Source organism: Castanea sativa, chromosome 7 (genome assembly GCF_040712315.1).
Source record: "Castanea sativa cultivar Marrone di Chiusa Pesio chromosome 7, ASM4071231v1".
NCBI lineage: Eukaryota > Viridiplantae > Streptophyta > Magnoliopsida > Fagales > Fagaceae > Castanea > Castanea sativa.
In genome coordinates, this window is record NC_134019.1 from 7,884,860 (window position 1) to 7,906,452 (window position 21,593).

The following is a 21,593-nucleotide window of genomic DNA, read 5'->3' on the forward strand; positions in this document are numbered from 1 at the left end:
GCCGCTAATTTTTAGGAGTGTAAATGAGCAGAGTTAAAACAAGTATTAAAAGTTTAAGGTTTATTTATTTAGGTTTATTTCGAAAATGAAACAGGCTCAATCTCATTACTAAATTAGATTACATATTTAAGTTTGATCAATTTTGTTGTCAAACAAACTTGAGCTTGGTTTAGTTTAAATTAATTAGAGAAGTTAGTCTAAATTAATTAATTCTCTAAATCTTATTTATTAGAGAAGTTTAGTCTAAATTAATTAATTCTTTGAATCTTATTTTGAGAGAGGGGGAAGAGAGGGGAGGGGGGTGGGGGCTACAAACGCAAGTAAAAAATAAAATCGAAGTAACTAAATAATGTTGGGCCTCTTAAGCAGGCTATGCATACTCACGCACAAAAGTTGAGTTGCTGATCTTTAGAATGTAAATAAGCTTAGATGAGTATTAAAAGTTCACGATTTGTTATTTTATTTTATTTCGAACATGAGTTGAACTCGAGCTTGAGCTAATCACTAAGTTTGATTATACATTCAAGTTTAATTCATTTTCTTGTGAAATAGTTTAAGTTTCTTTATGAGCTACTTCATTGACTTATTCTTTCTCCATATAAAATAAACACTACGATTAATTTTTTTTAAAATTTTTTTACAAATCCATGCTAATAATTATTAGCAAAATTATAATTATAATTATATTAATAGAATTAATTAGATAGAATGACTTTCATTTGTGAACTTATAAAAGTTGGTTTCATTAGCTTTTATTATTTTAAAATATATATAATTCTTACTTTGGAATTGAGTATCTTACACAATCTAGTCTCAAGTTTATATATGTATACATTTATAAACATATATACATATAACCACATTATACTATGTATATTATATACTCAAATCGATTATCATAGTTATGTTTGAACTTGGGTTATTTATTTCCGAGCCAACCTAGAGTTCTTCATCATAGTTTGATTCATTTATAGTTTATTGAGCTCTATCGAGAGAGGAGAGGGAAGATTTTTTTTTGGTCATAGGAAAGTTTCTCCAACCAACATGGCTTACTTAGAAATCATATGACTTGTTTAAATAATTTAATAAATAATGTGATTTTATACACATGGAATATTGTCTATGAACACCATGTAATCTCTTCCAGCTTAATTTGGAGGAAAACTACATGTGACATGTTCCAAGAATATAACCTACATGTGACACGTTCCATAAATTGTCTTTGTGTTAATTTTAATATTAATTTCATGGAACTACCTCTTAACAAAGAATACTTTTGGACTCTCCTTGGGGTCACAGCTCACAGGCTTCCTCGTCACCACGATTTTAATTAATTTTTTTTTTTTTTTGATAAATGACTTGGTTAGTCTTCTAGCTAGACAAAGTTTTTTTTTTTTTTTTTGTGGTTAATTGTTCCTCTTAAAAAAATAAAAGTCTTTTGCTAATATTATTCTAATTAGCGTGAAAGTTCACTGTTATGATCCTTCATTTTGATTTGAGCCCTCTCTTTCTTTATTCAGTTTGGTCATTCCAAACTCCAAAGCCAACAGCTGCTACAATATAGAATCCAGCATGGTTCACACAAAACCACATATATAATTATATGTCATATGTAATTATATGCCAACATTTTCATGACATCCACATGAGCAGTATATTTATCGAGATTGGAAGCTATGCTATATTAGTGCATTCTATTGGATATTTTTTGCTAGTTTATTAGTTCATGTAATACTTATAATATTCATTAAAAAAAAATTGTACCTTAATAAAAATTTTTTATTAAGGTTATGTAAAAGATAACCTTTTTGTTATGGGTATATAAATTATAACCTTTATAAACAAATAAACAAATTTAATTTTTTGGGGGAAAAAACCTAATCCTAACGCATACTTTGTGTTACATGTATTTTGCAAAAAAAGTTTCCAACCATTTTTTTTTTATGGGAAATTTATAGGATTCTTTTATGGTGCGCTCATCATGTGGTAGACTTGAGATAGAAATGGTGTAATTTTTGAAAATTAATAAAAAATTGGTTGTTTGTTTAACAAAATTTTCGAGAATTACTATTTCCATGAACATCTCAATTTTTAAGACACGCGAGAATTCTAACTTTCACATTTTAGATAAGAACAATTCTTGCATATCTTATACACAATTAGTAATGTAGTACTTAAATCTAATTATTTTTCTTGTTCTTTCTTAATACTAACTACATTAGAATTGATTTTAGAAGAAAAATATCAATTTGTCATCAAATAGTATGTTTATCAATGTTCAATGGATTTTTTATATTAAAAAAATATCCATAAGGTCAATATGAATTATGTAATTATTATAATAAAATTTTATATGTATTCACTGATTTTATATAATGGAAATTTTTATATTTTAATATATTATGTGTGCTTTTGTGTTAGAACTCCTTTCTCTCTCCTTAATGTGTATGTATTTAAAAAAAAAAAAAAAAATACTATGTTTCAATAATATGATATAGACTTGAATTCTAAAGGTTATTTTTATTCTTACAATTAGTGGGGCATTTTGTTAGGACATATGTGAATCATGTTAAGAACATATGTTATTTAAAATTGGCTTATCCTTTGACAAAACACACTTTACTTATAATTGGGTAGATTTAGGATAGTTTAAGGTTTCAAGAAACATGTTATTCAAGTTAGGAGCTAGAGCCACGCAAATTTGTTCAAGAAACAAGTGAAGAAGTGCTATATTTTAAAGTTCGATAGCTAGCTCGACTGATGATATCTATCGAGATTTTGAAAAATAGTTTTAGCCCAATACTCGATAACTACTCGATAGATAACTTATCTATCAAGATTTACGAAAATTAGTTTTTCAGATCTGATTTCACTCATATCCATGTATATGTGTTTAGACTTTCTTTTCTCATAACCCTAAACACATATAAGGATTATTTTAAGGGTTGTCTCAGATGATGCAAGTGAATGCAAAAGTTTTATTCAAGCATATTGTGACCAGAGACATATGTCCTAGTTCATCTTTCTCTTGAATAAGCTGCTGCGTTTGTACGCCGTAGGATTTTGTAACCAAGGAGCTTCTTTATCTTCATCGTGTGGATGAACTGAAGAACTTTGCAGCCAACATCCTTCTCACGTTGGTGTGTTAGTCACGTACTTGGATCCATGTATTGAAAATGGGAGATTGTCACTACAGAATAAGTCTAATTGGGTATTGGGGTAAGAGTTCAACTATAGGTTGGTATAAGGTACTGAGATTTTTTTACTTGTAACCGCTTGTTGTGATAATAGTGGATTCTCGAGAGTGGTGATCGTAAAATCACTCGGTGGGGTTTTGCCTTAGAGGTTTTCTCCATTTGTAAACAAATCATCGTGTTAACATTATTTTCCGTTGCATTTAACTTGGGTGGTGATTTGTTTGTGCTACCACACATATTGCATGTTAATTAACTTAACTAATTTACGTGACTAATTAATTGGTTAATTTATCATAAGGGGTCAATACATTCTTGACCTATCACATTTGAACCCAGTTTCTTCATTAGGAGACACGCAACACCATTGAACAATAAGTCTTTTGTGGGTTTAAATTCTCAATGATTAATAGCTTTCTTTAGTTGAAATTCTCAACAATGAAAAAGCTCTATTAAAACATTCATTTCCATAACCGTTATAAGTTTTAATATCCTTATTAACCTTTTGGTAAATTACATGTAAGGTTTTGACTTTTTAGAGAGAGAGAGAGAGAGAAAGAGAGAGAGAGAGTAAATATAAGACATTCTAAATTTAATGTTTTGATTATAATAAGGCCACAAAAACACTTGATGTATGAAGGATATGTGATTATTTTGAAAGAAGCAAAGAATACCCAAGAGTGATTCGTGTGTGTGTGTATATATAAAAGGGCAATGGTTCATGACTTGTTGCAATCGACTTTAGACTTCCTATATTAATGTATTTATATAATTCTCTGTTGTTGGAGAGAAGTTTTCATAAATTTAATTACTTCTACAACTAATTAGCTCCACTTATTTGTTGTTCTTTTCTTCTGGTTTTATTTTTTCTGATATTTTTAAATACACTAATGTAAGGGCTACTAAGGCCGAAAATTCTTTTTTAATCAGGCAATTCTCTATAACTAAAATCATATGTTCAACTGGCCAATTTCACGTAAAGAAATTTAGAGATATTGGAATGTCTAGATACAAGTTAAATTTCAGCTTAGTTTTTGTTACATTTTTATGAAAAATATAGAGAAAAGAGAGCATAGAGGAAAGAGAGAGGATGTAAGTATTACAGGGTTCAGCCTAACTGTTTATGTCTACAGAGGAAGCCTTTGACAACTATATCTTCATTATAATTTCAATTATCGTGTTACAATGAGCCCAATATGGAGAATTTATAGGAGACTAAATATTAAACTAACCATACAATAAACCATGATTAATTGACTAATAGTACAAGTAAAATACTTTACATGTACACCAAGTAGGATCGGGCTTGGACATTATCTATTGTACTTGATATCTCTAACAGTTTTGATGCAAAACTGTTTGTTTGTTTAGACCCCTTAAAACAGATTGTTTAACCTAATGAATTAGCCAAGTGTTTACTTAGGTTAATTATGAGATCTAGGTTAATTAAACAGCAAAATATCATATAATGCACAACGGAAAAGAAAATAACACAGAGATATGATCACTCAGGAAAACTAATGAAACAAACCGTTTCAAGGTAAAAAGTCTGGGGAGAATTTGACCTAACTATCCTTAAAATAAACAAATCCACTAGAAAGAATTGAAGTTTACAAAAGATTTAACCATAAATCTATTACTATCTCTAGTAGAAATTACTGACACGACTACGTGTAAGCTCCGACTCCACGGACTATTCTGTCATGGATTTGCAACACACAAGCTTCCACGCTTATGACTTTGAGATCCCACTCAAAGGTTTAGCAACACAAACTCTCCAGTTTGTGATTTCAAGACCACCCTTGAAAGTTTAAATCATTAGTTATGTATGATCTTGTTCAGATCTAATGGTTCTAAAAATCTATAAGTGGGATTCCGATAGTGACTTTGAAAGGAAAAGGCATAGCACCTTTTAGATCTCAAAAGACTACCTCCAAAGTCTACACAAAACGTGCATTAGGCTTTCCTTTAAATACTATGTGAAATAGATTTAAAACCCTAATCACTTAATGGGCTTAATGAGTAGTGGGCCGAAATTAAAATTTGCAGAATCCATGGCTCGATTGGTCGAAACTCAGTCTCGATCGGTCAAACCTAGCATGTTTCAAATTTCCTGAACTTGCAACTTTCTTTTTCTTGTATTTTGACTTGTAACACCTTGAATATTGTCTAATTATCTAGACAAGTTTGTGCTCATGATTTGCCAATTGTTCTAAATTTTTAGAACCTAACAAAAACATATTCATCCATAAATACAGGTACTAAACATGGTTTGTCGTTGGGTGGAAGATCCAAATTCAGAGGCGTATCAGTGTCACCTTGAAAGAATCAAAGATTATTTATGGGTGGCTGAAGATGGAATGAAAATGCAGGTTCTAATTCGATAGCTTGTTCCCATGTGAACTTAACTTTCTTATATTTCTCTATCTTGGCACCAAAAAGTTCAACTAAGTTGAAGAATGAGAAAATAATTTTTATGAGGTGTGTTTGAGTTTGACTGAGATATGACATTGATGTAAATTAAATGTTTCAATGATAGGGATATAATGGTTCTCAACTATGGGATGTGGCACTTGCGGCTCAAGCAATCCTGGCTACCGACCTTGTAGACGAATATGGTTCAATGCTTAAAAAGGCGCACAGTTTTATAAAAAATACACAAGTAATGCTACATTAAAGTTTAAACGTAAATAAGATTAATCACCAAAAAAGTATATTCATTTTGTAATTTTTGTAATGATATGAAGGTTAGAACAAACAGCCCAGGTGATCTTAATTACTGGTATCGCCATATTTCAAAGGGTGGATGGCCCTTCTCAACTCCAGACAATGGTTGGATTGTGTCAGATTGTACAGCAGATGGTTTGAAGGTAACCTTTTGTCTTACATAATCTTAGATTTTTCTGAGTTGCCCTGTCAGCTGAACATAATGGGTAATTTGCGGTATAGTGATGCATGATTTAAGCTCTAGTCCAGTGCATTAAACTCATTGCGATGCAGACATGTAGTTGGCTTAATATATTGGGTCCAGTCCGTGATACATTGTTTATGTAGGGAAACATAGGTACAGTTTCATATGTACTATACTTTAAGTTACACAATTTAATACCAATACATCTAAAATATCTAAAAGCTGAAATATAAAATTTATTAGGTCTAATTCGGTTCATTTCTGTCTACTTTGGTCTATTCGAGTCCAATTTGATTCACTTTGATCCATTTGAGTCCACTTAGGTCTAATTTGGTATGTACAGTCCACTTTGGTCCATCCAGTCCATTTTGGACTAATTGACCCTTAGATTGATATATATATATATATATATATATATATATATATATATATATATATATATATATATATATATGTGTGTGTGTGTGTGTGTGTGTGTATTTGCAATTTGCCTATTAAATTTTGGGCTTAAAATATTATTGCTATTTCTTAACTTTTGGGTTAAAAGTATAAATGTTTATTCTATTTGAGTAAAGCTCTTTAGTTTTGGGCTAAAAAATATAAATAAAATAAGTATTAGAAATTAAAGATATAAGAGACCCTGGTTAATAGAATTTAGACCCCAGTTGATAGAATTAACAAGTTTTAAATCCAAGTTGTTAATTAGATTTATTGTAGGAAATTACCACAAAATTCCCAACCTATAAGAAACAGAAAATAGAGAAAGCACACCTCAAAGAAAAATAATCACACGCATAAGATAGTATTTACGTGGTTCGGTAATTTGCCTATGTTTACGGAGTTGCAGGGATTTCACTATTATCAGAGAAAAAAATACAAAGTGCGGCTACAGTTTTTTCACTCTCTCAAAAACAACAACAACCAAAACCCTAATCACCAAAACAACCTTTTTCTATATCATACACACAGGATTCACAATGGGCTACAAAACGGGACAACATTATTCAGGTCGGGTCAGGTCGGGTTATCAATCGGATCAAACACAACTAGGCTCCACAAAACCCAACATTTATTATGTATAAAACTGGTTAAAACAAACAAACATCAATATCATGCACATTGGAAAATTAAATAAGACAAGATATGATGACCCAAGAAAACCAATGAAATAAACTAGTTTCATATTAAAAAACCTAGGTGGAAACCTTTCTGAAAAGCAATTCACTATAGTAAAAAGAAGCTTCAGATCTAGTACAGAACTTCTGTTCCTAAACTCTTCAACCCCTGTAGATGAACTTACAACAGACACCTTCTACCGCTTCAGAACCTCTGAATCCTTCAATATATGAATGTCACCATTTTTCATGGATATCAGTACGTGACTAACCAATGATGCACGGCTCTTAGTACGTGACTAACTCACCAACTTGAAGAAGATTGTTGGCTACAAAATTTTTTACTTCATTAACAATGAAGATCAAGAAACACTTGGTTACAAAATCCTAAAGTGCAAAGACGTAGTAGCTTCTTTCAGAGAGAATAAGGTATTGATCACCTTTTGCATGTGTTCTCCTTGTATTCTCATATGTGACTGCCTTTAAAAAAAGTTTTATATATGTCTAGGGTTGTGAGAAAAGAAACCCTATACATACATGTTAGCATGAGCCAAAAATCAGATCTAGAAATTCTGATTTCATAGATCTCGATAGATATAGCTGTCGAGATATCTGTTGTGACCTCGATAGACATATCTATCGAGCTATCTATTGAGATTTATTAATCCTCAATAGATGTTATCTATCTGGAGCTGTCGAGAATCTGTTCAGTTTTAATTAACATCTTTTCTTCACTTGTTTCTTGGTCCAATCTCCATGGCTTTGATACTTAGCTTGAACAATATGTTTCTTGAAGTACTAAACCCATCCTAGATCTATCCAATTACAAGTAAAGAGCATTTTTGTTAAAGGATTGGCCAATTTCATAAGATATGTCCTTAACAATCTCCCCCTTTGGCAATCCGTGAAAAGACCACAAAAAATAAATGAACATATAAGAGAAGTCATAAATCACTCAACTCATACTCACTTGTTGAATACAATAAAATCTATCCAACACAAACTCTTGAAAAACTTTGCAAGAAGAGAGTTCATGGTATGGAAGACTTTCTAAAACACTTTAAACAAAACTCATCAAGGCATCTTAGTGTGAAACAAAAATAAAAGATTGCATGCATAAAGAAATATGTGTATAAAGAGAGAAAAGAAACAACATATGTAGAGGAAGGTGAGAAAAACATACTTCATATATATATGGCGTAAATGCACTTTTTGTTCCTACATTTTGACTTTTTTTCCATTTTGGTCCCTACATTTTCATTTTATCACTTTTAGTCTTTAAACCAATTAACACGTGACATTTAAGTCCTTACCGTCACCCAACTAACAGAAAATGCTGACGTGGCTGATGGCACAGTAAAATAATAATTAAAAAAAAAAATCTATTTTGGCATTAAAAAATTTCCACATCAGAAAATAAATTAAAAAAAAATTAATTTATTAATTTTAACTAAATTAAAAAAAATTAAAAACAAAAAATCAAGCCCACCCGATACAGATCAAAACACCATAATCCCAGATCATAACTCTCTGAAACTATCCTATCTCAACTCTCTACTTATTCGGTGCTTGTGGGTTTTGTGGGTTTTGTGGATTTTCCTTTGATTTTTTTTGTGGGTTTTTGTGCATATGGTGTTGTCGACTTGCCGTGGTGAGGTGGAGGGCGTGGGTTTGTGGGGATCGGCATGGTGGAGGTCTGAGTTTTTGGATCGACATGGTGGAGGGTGTGAATTTGTGGTGATCGGCATCTGTGGTGGAGTTTTGGTGATGACACAGATCAGAGTTTGGGTTGGTTAGTGATGGGTTGCATGATTATTCGGTGGTTGGATCGGTAATGGTTGGTGGCTGGATTGAAGTTTGGTGGTGGGTTTCAGTGGCTGGATTGAAGTTTAGTGGTGGGTTTCAGTGATGGCACAAATCAGAGTTTGGTGGTGGGATTTGTTCACAGATTGGAGTTTGGTGATGGGTTTCGTTCTCAGATCGAAGAGGAATGGTGCCTGGCCTAGCTGAGTTTTTTTTTTTTTTTTAATCAAAATTGGGTGGGGTAGTTTTCTCCGATGGGTTTGTGTGGGTAGTGGATGGGTTTATTGTTTTGGATTTGTGGTGGATAGTTGATGGTTTTGTGGCAGATTCCGGTGGATTTGTGGTTGTGATTTGAGGGCAGTCACGGGTCAGCCATGGGTTTTTATTTATTTAGTTTGTTTAAAATAGTTTGTTATTGTGTTCTTTGTGTTTTTAAATTTGAGTTTGTGTTTGGCTCTGGGTTTGTGTTCTTATGTTCATGTTCTTATATATAAATTTATGTATTTTATTATTTTTAATTCTGTTTTTTTCTTTTTTTATTTAGTTAAAATTGATAAAATTATTTTTAAAAAAATTAGATGCTGATGTGGCATTTTATATTATTTTTTTATTCGCTCCGTCAGCCACGTCAGCCACGTCAACCTTTTTCGCTAGTTGTCTGACATAAAGGACTAAAATGAGACGTGCTAGTTGGTTTAGGGACTAAAAGTGATAAAAATAAAATGTAGGAACCAAATTGAAAAAAAGCCAAAATGTAGGCACTAAAAGTGCATTTACGCCTATATATATCAAAGATAATCACAATACATGTAAACATGATCACAAGACCGATGTACAAGAAGAAGAAGCTAAAAGAAGCTCCTACAACAAGGAGGTAACCACTCCCCCTAATAAGATGAAAACACATCCCCCCCTTACAAGGGTATGTTTTTCTCTCCCTAACATGTAGAATCTTAAAAAAAACCACATATTCTTCCCCATTTTGTCATGATTGACAAATGATACAAGAAGTTATAAAGTCTTACTCGAGAAATATAAAGATGATTAAAGATAATCAAAGGGGTAAAAGAAATCCATATAAATGCATGAATGTAATGAAGCAAGATGCTATGGATGACAAGATAATAGAAAGATGCAAAACATGTGAAAAATAATGCATGCAAGAGGATCTCGATAGATTGAGAAGCTGTCGAGGAACTATCGAGCAAAAGCCAACTTCGATGGATCAAATAGCTATCAAGCAGACAGAAATTTTCTCGATGGATCGAGAATTTGTCAAGAAGTTATCGAGACAAATTTTCAAAAATTTTGATGGATCGAGATTGAGTTAACTTCTGTGGAGAAAGAAAGATCAAGGAGCTCGATAGATAGCTTAACTATCGAGAGGTATCGAGAAACTATCGAGACGTGCAAAAACAGTTTTTCAAAGAAGAGAAAAACATAGAAATGAATGCAATCAAGCAAGCTATTCAACCAATTATCCAATCAACATTTTAAGCTCTAAAAAACATCTCTCAACAAGAAAAATGTCAAGCATTAAGATCCAAAACACACACACACACACACACACACACACACACACACACACACACACACACACTAAACAAGTCCAACTAATTTTATATTTCAAAAACAAGTCAAGTCAGTTTAGTGAGTATACATTAACACATGTATTCCTTGTGATGGCCAAGTCACATTGTACCTACACATGTATCAAAAGTAGCAAAGAATTTTGCTTGTTGTGTGTGAAAACATCGCAAGATTGCATAAGTGTCTACATATTATGACAATTTGAGATATGAGAAAATCACTTTAACTCACACACGATCATAACTGCTAGATGGGGACTATCACATTTGAAATACATCCTATAACTCCTACATCTTCTAGAAGACAAGCTTGCAATCATATATAAAGCATTTTAATTCATTTTGATTATATTTATCTTTTCATGTTTTCTTTTGTAAAGCATATCATGCATGGGTATATAAGAGAGAGAAAAGAAATATCCAATGATGTTAAGTTTTTGACATTGCACTTTTGCTATGTCAAAGCATACAAATGTCATTGACATTGCACTTTTGCTGTGCCGAAGTATAGAGATGTCATTTCATGATTGGCGGGTAACAGTGGTGAGATGCTTATTTATGCTTTTCTCTTAGGACTTTTTAGTCATTCTTGTCAAAAAGAGTAATACGAATGTTAAGTACAAGAGATTAATTAATCTTACTCATCATAAACATAAGTCATAAAGCTCACTTGCTTAGTTGTGCATAGAGATATTCATCTAAGTTACAAAAGATACAAAGTTTAGAAAATTTTATTTCAATGGCCATCCAAGGTACACAAGTACCAATGTACACAAAACACACACTGTTTTTGTATTTTTTTTTTATCTTTTTATTTTGAAAAATAAACAAAGTAAAGACTAAACAACCAAACAAAAACAGATAAACAACATGAAAGCATGAAAGAAAGATGCAGATGCATGAAAGCATGATTCCAAAAGCAGATAAGAAATCAAGCAAAGAGAGTCTTACTTTAGATAGAATGAATTAAAGCAGAGGACAACAGAAAAGACAATTAAGTCTTAAAATTATTTTTCACCCACACAACACGAGTCTTTGGCTGTGAAGATGAAAAGACGTGTCCTAGTATATCTACTAAAGGACATAGAAGAATTAAGATTCTCCTGAAATTGAGTTAAAAAACTAAAGGCTTTTAATAACTCCCCAAACAAAGGTATAGGCCTTGAAAGGAAACCTGTGACAGTTTGGACACTTGTTTTTGAGGATACAGCTTAAAGCAATTAGGATGAATGTGTCGATAAATACCACAATGATGACAAACATGAGGTCTAATAAAGGATTTAGAATTAGTCAAATCTGTTTTGGATTTCATACATTTATCACCTTTATTACAAAGACGATCCTTGATTCAGAAACCTTGGAAGAGGAGGGGTCGGAGGAAACATCATATCCTAAGCTAGTCTTATTAGAACTAAGCTTTTGAGCACTCAATACCTTATCAAGCTTTGCACTAGACATCCTCTCTATTTGAGTTCTAGCTTGACTAAGCTCAACCTCGAGATTTTTGACCGTTTCTTTTAATAAGGTGTTCTCCACAACAAGAGTCTCAACTAACCTTGTAGTCTCATCTAGTTTGACTAACAGATTAGCTTTTTTAGTTTTTACCTCATTAAGCTCTTTTCTACAACGATGAGAATTTTCAAATTTTATAAATTCAGTGCATAATTTATCATAAGCTTCTTGAAGGGTCATCTTCTTGGGTACTTCATCATCAGAAGAATCCTCATTGTCACTAGTACTCTCCACAATCACCTTATCGGTTGTGGCAACAAAAGTGATAAAGTGACCACATTCATTCATATGCTCATTGGAGGAGTCATCCTCAGTATCACTCTAGGTAGCAACCATTCCTTTATCCTTTGAATTCTTGGTCTTTTCCTTCATAAGATAGTTTGGACACTCTATCCTCATATGACCAAAACCTTTGCACTCATGGCACTAGATAAGGGGTTTTCATTCTTACCATTCCTAGAGGATTTAAATTTCCTAGGAGGTTTGTCCTTATCATTTTTCCTAAATTGAAGAAGCTTGATAATTTCATTAGCTATTAAGGTTAAGTCCTCATCCTCATCCTCATCTTCATCTTCAAAGTCATCACTCTCTTCCTCTATACCCTGAAGAGCTAAGTTTCTACTCTTTCCACATTTTCCCATTAAACCTAATCTTATCTCATAGGTTTGAAGGTTCACTACAAGCTCAGTCAAAAGAATTTGATCAATGTCCTTCACTTTTCAATGGCAGTGGTCTTGGCATGGAATCTTTCAGGTAAAGACCGAAGGATTTTTCTAACAATTTTGGATTTTGCTATAAATTCTCCAAGGTTGAAGGCAGAATTCAAAATATCCTTAAGTTTAGCATAGAACTCATCAAAGGTCTCATCCCCCTCCATCCTTATTTCTTTAGAAATACTAGTGAGTTTTCGAAACTTCACAGTCTTTACTGCCTTGATACCTTCATAGGTGGTCTCAAGAATGGTCAATGCTTCCTTGACAACTTCCGTGGATGATATTTTATTGAATTCCTCATTGGTCACCTCACAAAACAAAGCATTTAAGGCCCTACTATTGAAATTTGCCACTATGATTGTTGCTTCATCCCAATCCACTGACGCTTCCTTTGGCTTAATTCAGCCAATTTCAACAGCTTGTCATATTTTTTCACCTAGAGCTTGCAAAAAAACTTTCATACGAACTTTTCAGTATGCATAATTAGTGCCATCAAATAGAGGAGGAATCAAAAGAGATTGTCCACGATCCATGACAACGGGTGTCAAGGATCACACTCAGGAAATTAGTCCAATCAAAGTGTATCATTTCTGATACCACTTGTTGGGAAATTTAGACCCCAATTGATAGAATTAACAAATTTTAAATCCAAGTTGTTAATTAGATTTATTATGTATAAAACTTGTTAAAACAAACAAACATCAATGCAATGTCAATATCATGCACATTGGAAAATTAAATAAGATCATATACGATGACCTAGGAAAACCTATAAAACAAACTAGTTTCACAGTAAAAAACTTAGGGAAAAACCTTCCCGAAAAGCAATTCGCTATAGTAAAGAGAAGTTTCAGATCTAGTACAAAACATTTGTTCCTAGACTCTACAATCCCCGTAGATGAATTTATAGCAGAAACTTTCTACCGCTTCAGAACCTCTAAACTCTTCAATATATGAACACCACCCTTTTGCACGGATCCTAGTACATGACTAACCAATGATGCACGGCTCCCAAAACGTAACTAACTCACCAACTTGAAGAAGATTATTGGCTGCAAAGTTCTTCATTTCATTAACAATGAAAATCAAGAACCACTTGGTTACAAAACCCTAAGGTGCAAAGATGCAGTAGCTTCTTTCAGAGAGAATAACGGGGTGTTTGGTTTGTGTTTTCAAACAACAATTTTCAGTTTTTAAACAATATTGCACGTATTTCTACACACTTTTTCACCTACACGTATTTCTACAAATGTTTTCAAACAACAATCTTCAATTTTTAAACACATGTACCAAACAGGCCCTAAGGCATCGATCGCCTTTTGCATGTGGTCTCTTTGTATTCTCATATGTGACGGCCTTTAAAATAAGCCTTATATATGTCTTGGGTTGTGAGAAAAGAAACCCTACATATACATGTTAGCATAGGTGGAAAATCAGATTTAGAAATTCTGATTTTGTAGATCTTGATAGATACAACTGTCGAGATATCTGTCGAGACCTCGATAGAGATATCTATTGAGATTCATTAATCCTCGAAAGTGATTTTTTGTTGGCAGCTGTCGAGAATTTGTCCAGCTTTAATGAATAACTTTTCTTCACTTGTTTCTTGGCCCAATCTTCATGGCTTTAATGCTTGGCTTGAATGACATGTTTCTTTAAGTACTAAACTCATCCTAGATCTACCCAATTACAAGTAAAGTATGTTTTGTCAAAGGATTAGCCAATTACATAAAGTATGTCCTTAACAATATTCTTATAAAATAATTATGTTATATTGACCAATGCTACTAGTGGGTTTGCGACTAGTGGTCATTATTATATTTCTAAAATAAAATTAAATTCAATGAAGTAATGTGTTTAAATTTAATTGAATAATTTTAGGTATAACACCTAAGGTATAATTTTTATCCTTTTTTTTTTTTTATAAATAAAATAACATTAACATTATCATTAAACATAATCAAACTTATAAACGTACATATATGCAAAGCTAACCCTTTGTTAACTCATTATCATCTAATATGTTAATGGTATGATTCATTATGTAATTTAACAGTTTTGACATATTGAAAACATTTGCAGTCAGCACTTTTGTTATCACAAATGCCGTCTGCCATTGTGGGAGAGGCAATAGCAGCAGATAAACTATATGACGCTGTTAATGTGATTTTATCACTACAGGTATAATTTAAATAATAGTCTTTTGCATATTAATTATTGTGCAAAATAAAATCAAGTCAAAATACAATTTCAATTCCTGCATTAGGAGTCAGATTTCAATTTTATCTATAAGTTAGATTGATTGTTACAATTTTATTTATTTATTTAAGAACTATACTTTACTGTCATTATGTGAACGACAATTCTTAATGTGCAGTCGTTTTTTTATGTACTTATAATGCTGAGACCAACAGGTGGCTTAATCTGTCACGTCAATATTATAATAGCATGTAAAAAAACATATTCCTGCAACAATAACAAAATACACACTCAGATATATATATATATGTCAACACGCATGCTATTCCCATATTCTATTTACAATTTTAACTATTAAAAAATTGATAGATGAAGGACCGAAATTGATACCTCGAATTATAATTCATGAATCAAAATCATAATCATAATTTTTTTTGATTAATGAATTTAATTTGACCAAGAAAAAAGGGAAAAAGGGGATTCAAACTAAAGATCTTTGCTTCAAGAAACATGGTTTTCAGCCTATTGTATTATCCATGTGATTTTGTCGGAATAAATTGATCTTACAATTGTTCATTTGAAAAAATTGAAGCCATTCTTATTGGCTAATTATGGTACTTCTCAAAACTCTTGATTAACGAGGAATGATGTCACAATTTTTATTTGATAGGATACCAAAAAATTATGGACGGCCGACTTGTTTCATATTAAAAACAATCGTAAGAAATCTTTTAATAACACGGATTCGTGTTCAAGACAATTGGCCAAATCCTATGAAACCATTTCATAAATGTTTATTGATATCTTCTTTAGATAATGTAAATTGATTTAAATTTTTGAATGATTTATTACAAAAGATTTCATTTTAATGTGAATATGGTCTATGCTAATAATGATAAATTTATATTTGAAGAATTCTTAAATATCATTTTCATTTTTTAACAAAATATTTTCTGTGTTTTATAAAAAAAAAAAATGTTTTCTTTTTGGAGAGTATTTTTACACTAATTGACCATGGATATTTGTTTCTTCTTGACAATATAGAATAATAGTGGTGGGTTAGCTTCATATGAACTCACAAGATCTTATGCGTGGTTAGAGGTAAGACATTCTTTTCTTTCCAATTTGGTTTGTAATATTGAATCTTGCCCATGGTTTAACACATCATGTTAATTTCTTTCATAGATGATCAACCCATCGGAAACGTTTGGAGATATTATCATTGATTATCAGTAAGATCGACCATGCATACAATTTTACTCACGAACTATCATGACTTTCACAATTATTATGATTTATTATGCTAGTTATTAACAAGGCGGTTTTTCTTATGAATAAACTTAGTAGTCTTTAAAAATTAATGCAGACATTATGTACAATACACAGCTCTAGTTTTTGTATAGCACAGTTAATGGTTTTAGAATGAACAAAATTTGACTACAAACTTAGTTATAGATTAAAGTTACAACTTTCACTAAATATACATGTATGGTTTATTATACTAGTTACTAACAAGGTGGTTTTTCTCTTAGCTCCAGTTTTAATATTTAAATAAACACGTATGATTTTTTCTTATGTATGAACTTAGTAGTCTTTAAATATCAATGTAGACATTATGTGCACAGCACACAACTCTAGTTTTTGTATAAAATAACTAATGGTTTTGGAATTATCTTATATTTCAACATTTTGATTTATAATTTTCATGGCTCATAATGTAGGTATGTGGAATGCACTTCAGCAGCTATACAGGGTCTGAAATCATTCGTGAAACTGTACCCTGGACATCGGAGGAAAGAAATAGAAGCATGTATAGCAAAGGCAGCTAATTTCATTGAGAGCATACAACTTCCCGATGGCTCTTGGTTTGTTTTCTCCTTTGAGATCATACCACTTACATTATTATACATTAGTTCTGGTTTTGTCTAGATGAGCAGAGGGCGAGCAAATAATGGGATTTCAAAAATATTCTTTTGGAATGATATTTTTAAGTCCAAAAATACAGAAAAGAATTATAGCAAATTGTAATGACTCACAATCTTGAAATACTAAAACAAACTTGCTCTATAATATTACGGTGAACTATAACTTATCCCAAAAGCTTAAATTATTAATAAATGATAATTTAACCATTTGATCGTTATTTTAATTAACACTTTCCTATGCGTGGATCACGTTTCTTTCCTTAATAAGTGAAACCCAACATATAAGGTTTTTAAGATGTATATATATAAAAAAATAATGCTAGAGACACAAATTATTTTACAAAATGCTAATATGATGAGTGATTATTGGTAAATGAAAAAGTGGTATTAATAGTGGGCCTAACTGAAAACCAATAGGGGGTTGGCTACATCAAAATTTTGTAAAAATGTTAAAAAATAGTTTATGCCTATTGCATAACTCTATATAAAATATTTTAATAGTTACAACTGAAGATCCGAGAATTTATAAACCTTAATTTTCCTAATAAAAGAGAGCAAAGTTCTATCATTAAGCTACAAAACTTTTCCCAGATTTATAATAATTTGAAATGAGAGATAAATGGAAACATGATTCAAACTCAAGAAACTTACTATGATAGACTGATATACAATGATAGACTACCGTTTATTCCAAAATCTTACATGTGTAGGTGTTAATTTTTGATGATTTAATCATTTTTTCTTAACAACCCCTGCTTTAAAATACTGCAAAAAATAAAATTAGTCCACATTGATAGAGCTAAAAATTTTAGCATTTAACATTTAAAAAAACTATTTTATCTATTTTAACACACAATTTTGCAACACACCCTACATCAATGGTCTTATTTTTACCATTAGCCAAATACTATATATTTTTTAATTAATTTCTTTTTCACTTCTTCTCTCTTCCTCTCTGCCTCCAAGCCCAACTAAGTGATAAAGTAATAATTTTTTTTTTATAACTTCTTGTTATACTGAACTACTAGTCTTGGCAATTCACTCTAGTAAGAAAGCCAAAAAATTTGTCTTTGGCTCCAACAATGTTAGGCACTTAATTGGAGTTTGAGGTGGTAAAGCTATTTTTACACCACCAATGGTGATGCTCTTATATTTAATGTAAATATGCATAACTTGAATAACCTTTCCAAAAGAACAAGCGAAATCGACTAGTCATCAATAATGTCAGGTGGCCTAGAATAGTTCATAATATATAGCCATTAAGTTGGGCATTCACGAACATAGTTTGTTAGCCAAAACCTAGTAAGAATCAAAGCTAGTTACAAATAATTGGTTACTCATTAGGTAAACATAAGGATTTAGCTAATTAGGTTCTTTGCAACCTTCCTATCCTTCTTGGCCTCTTCTTGAACATGAACTAGCTTGGTTACTCTTCAAGCTAGGTTTTTTAGTGCTGCTGTAGTTAATAAATGTTTAAGGTGATTTCTTTGCCATTGAGCATGACAATATATAGTTTCTAAAATAGGATTGGATCTTGGGGAGTTTGCTTCACCTATGCAACATGGTTTGGGATAAAGGGTCTGGTGGCTAGTGGTAAGACCTACCAAGATAGCTACAGCATTAGAAGAGCATGTGATTTCTTACTTTCCAAACAGCTTGATTCAGGTGGTTGGGGAGAAAGCTACCTCTCATGCCAAGATAAGGTAAAAACCATTTCAAGCATTATACCTGTTAAGCTCGTGCTTTTAAGTTTTTCAATTGTATTTTAAAGAAAAGAGTCACAATGAGGTCCTGTATGATCCAATTTTGCAGCGTAATTTAAAGTTTGAACCATTAGTTAATTCGTTATGCTTCTAAGTCTTTCATAATTTACTAGATTATGAGACTTTCCAAAGGTTAGATCATTGTAAAACCGAAGATTAAATTTTGGGTACAAAGTTTAGCAAAATTTAAGGTTTCAGTTACAAAAAGTAGCCTATCTCAATTTTTATTTTTATTTTTATTTTTTTTTACGTATACATCTTATTATATGTGAACAGGTATACAGCAGTCTGGACAGAGCACACATAGTAAATACTGGATGGGCTATGTTAGCTCTTATTGAAGCTGGCCAGGTACGATACAATGTTTTATCTTATTTTCCATTCACAAAGAAAATTCATCTGTCAACATGCCTAGAATTTTTAAGGTTCAAAAGACTAGTACAGTAGTTCCATCAAGGCAAACGAATAATATAATATAATATAATAATAAAGAGTACATAAAATGTACTTGGGAAGGCAAGGAAGTCCAAGAATGTGGGTGATTAAAACTGGGAAGTGATGAATGAGCAAGCACCTAGTGCAACTCGTCTCAACCTGGGCAACTAGGTCATGCACAATGTGGTATCATAGTTTCTACTATTGCACAAATTAATGATGCATTTAGGACCTAACTCTCTAATTAGTAAGTAAGACAACACTAATTTGATATGTTGTCTATTTGTTACCAATTTGATGGTTAGGCCCAGCGAGATGCGACTCCCTTACATCGTGCAGCCAAGGTTTTGATTAATGCACAAATGGAAAATGGAGACTTCCCTCAACAGGTAAATTTCCACAAAACAAAAAGAAAAGAATGTGTGACTATTTAAAAAAATGGCCTTTAGTTAGGAAATTTAGTTATCAAAGGAATACAAATCTTCTATCCAACTTTTTTTATTCCGCTTTATGCATTAGAAAAGCATTTCCCTTATTAATTACCTTTTAACAATGCATATCTCAAAGCAATATCATTTATAATTAGGAATCGCTTTTTAGTGTCTAACATATGCTATCATATACTCAGTGAGGAAAAAATTGTTTCTTAACCTTCAATAAGTGATACAAATTCTACTTCTTGTAAATTATTAGCTTTGTTTTCTCCAATCTATAGGAAATCATGGGAGTTTTTAACAAGAACTGTATGATCAGTTATTCAGCGTACAAAAATATCTTTTCTATATGGGCCCTTGGAGAGTACCGCCACAATGTGCTTCTGATTTCTAAAAAGTGGTAAAAGCATTAATCAAGGTGAAGAAGTGCTTGTGTGTGTGTGTGTGAATAATTATGTAAAAATGGATGATGAATTTCACTATGTGGTTTTTATGTTGGTTTTTCTTTTTTCTACCTTTTTTGGTAGGATGTGTTAATTCTTCCTGTGTACACTTAAACTTACAATTAAAGTTTATAAGTTCATTCGTGATAATTTTTTCTTTATCTTTCAAAATATGTAAAAATTCCTATTCGCATAAATCACATATTTACAATTAGTTGAAATCAAAACATTCTCCTTGGAAACCAAGGGAAATATTAATAGTTTACAAAGTTGTTGTTTTTGGAAAGAGGGGGTGGGAGGAAGCTAAAATAATGGAAGTAGGGAGTCAATTAACAACGAGGCTGTAGTTTACTAATAAGGACTAGTGAACTGTCTGTTATATATTACTAATTTCATAAGATGCAGAATAAAAATGGAACTCTTAAATATATTGCACAAAAAGAGAAAGAGAGGGCGAGGTTAATTACAAAGAATTTTCATTGAACTAAGGGAGTCAATTTTGTATCGCACTAACTGATATTTGCTATATTAGATTATTAGTACCTAAGCCAGTGCAGAAATGCTACTATTTAATGCTGCTCCAAATACCGGGCATATCAGGATGTATCGGCTATACCGACTAAAAAAAAAAAAAGAAGCCAGATTTCAGCTGGGAAATACGAGAGAAAAAAAAGAAGTAACCGGTAAAAAGAAATAATAGGTAGCCTACATTTATGTCATTGCTGCACTGTTCTGGAGTGATCCTGTTTTGTTGATCGACCATCTATCGAAAGTTGTGGAATTCTTAATTCTTGCACAGTGAGTTTTGGCACTTAGGCAACAATCTTGACAACACATAGAGACTTAAATTTACAAGACATTTTTGCTCACAAGTTGCCAAACCTAAGGGTTCGTTATGGTTGGTGGATGAAAAAATAGGAGGATTGAAGAAATTTTGGGATATGTTTGTTAACTTGTTTTTCTCCTGCTTTCTATCTTTAAGAATAGTTTTCTATTTTCTTACCCAAAAATCAAGTCCAAACCCACAATTAATGAATTAGTGCCTCAGTTCAAATCCCACTGAAAGCAAAACAAGGGAATTCAGCATTTGTTTACTCTCTCTCATCACGGGGACCGTTTATTTTCACGCCACTCTGTGTAAGTTGTAATTAACTAGGCAATCCTAAAGAAGAGGACCACCTTTGTTCATTCGTGGCTTCAGTAGGCTGCAAGGGCCTCAGTTTGCTTTTTGGTGGCATAAATTAGCCAAGGTGAGGTGCGATTTGTTTGCTTTTTGGCAGCAAGAATTTGACATTGATATGTGTTTGCCTTGCTAGAAGATCACGTTGTTGCTTATGTTTTATCTAATGTGTGGGTCTACCAATGCTATGTGCTAATGGGAGAACTATTTCTTTTGACATTATGGATATTTATTTAGACAAGAAACTAAAATGTATTAAAAAAAAAAAAAAAAGGACCAGTTGTTCAAATACCAAAACTTAAATGAACTTAAATGAACCCATACAATAATCTCGTTGGAAGGGACTTAAAACCCATCAATACCAAAACTTCGGATTT

General features: G+C 32.0%; 1 protein-coding gene across 1 annotated transcript in view; it reads left to right on the plus strand.

Moving 5' to 3' along the window:
- LOC142643471 (cycloartenol synthase-like) overlaps positions 1-20,176 on the plus strand; it is a 35,718-nt gene extending 15,542 nt beyond the window's left edge. Inside the window, exons 9-19 of the mRNA XM_075818117.1 lie at positions 5,453-5,566; positions 5,734-5,856; positions 5,942-6,064; positions 14,920-15,018; positions 16,081-16,137; positions 16,222-16,268; positions 16,758-16,901; positions 18,487-18,664; positions 19,001-19,075; positions 19,465-19,548; positions 19,875-20,176. Of these exons, the coding sequence (XP_075674232.1) occupies positions 5,453-5,566; positions 5,734-5,856; positions 5,942-6,064; positions 14,920-15,018; positions 16,081-16,137; positions 16,222-16,268; positions 16,758-16,901; positions 18,487-18,664; positions 19,001-19,075; positions 19,465-19,548; positions 19,875-19,997 (1,167 nt within the window). The 3' untranslated portion in view covers positions 19,998-20,176. The remainder of the gene's footprint in view (positions 1-5,452; positions 5,567-5,733; positions 5,857-5,941; positions 6,065-14,919; positions 15,019-16,080; positions 16,138-16,221; positions 16,269-16,757; positions 16,902-18,486; positions 18,665-19,000; positions 19,076-19,464; positions 19,549-19,874) is intronic.
- The last annotated feature ends 1,417 nt before the right edge of the window (positions 20,177-21,593 follow it).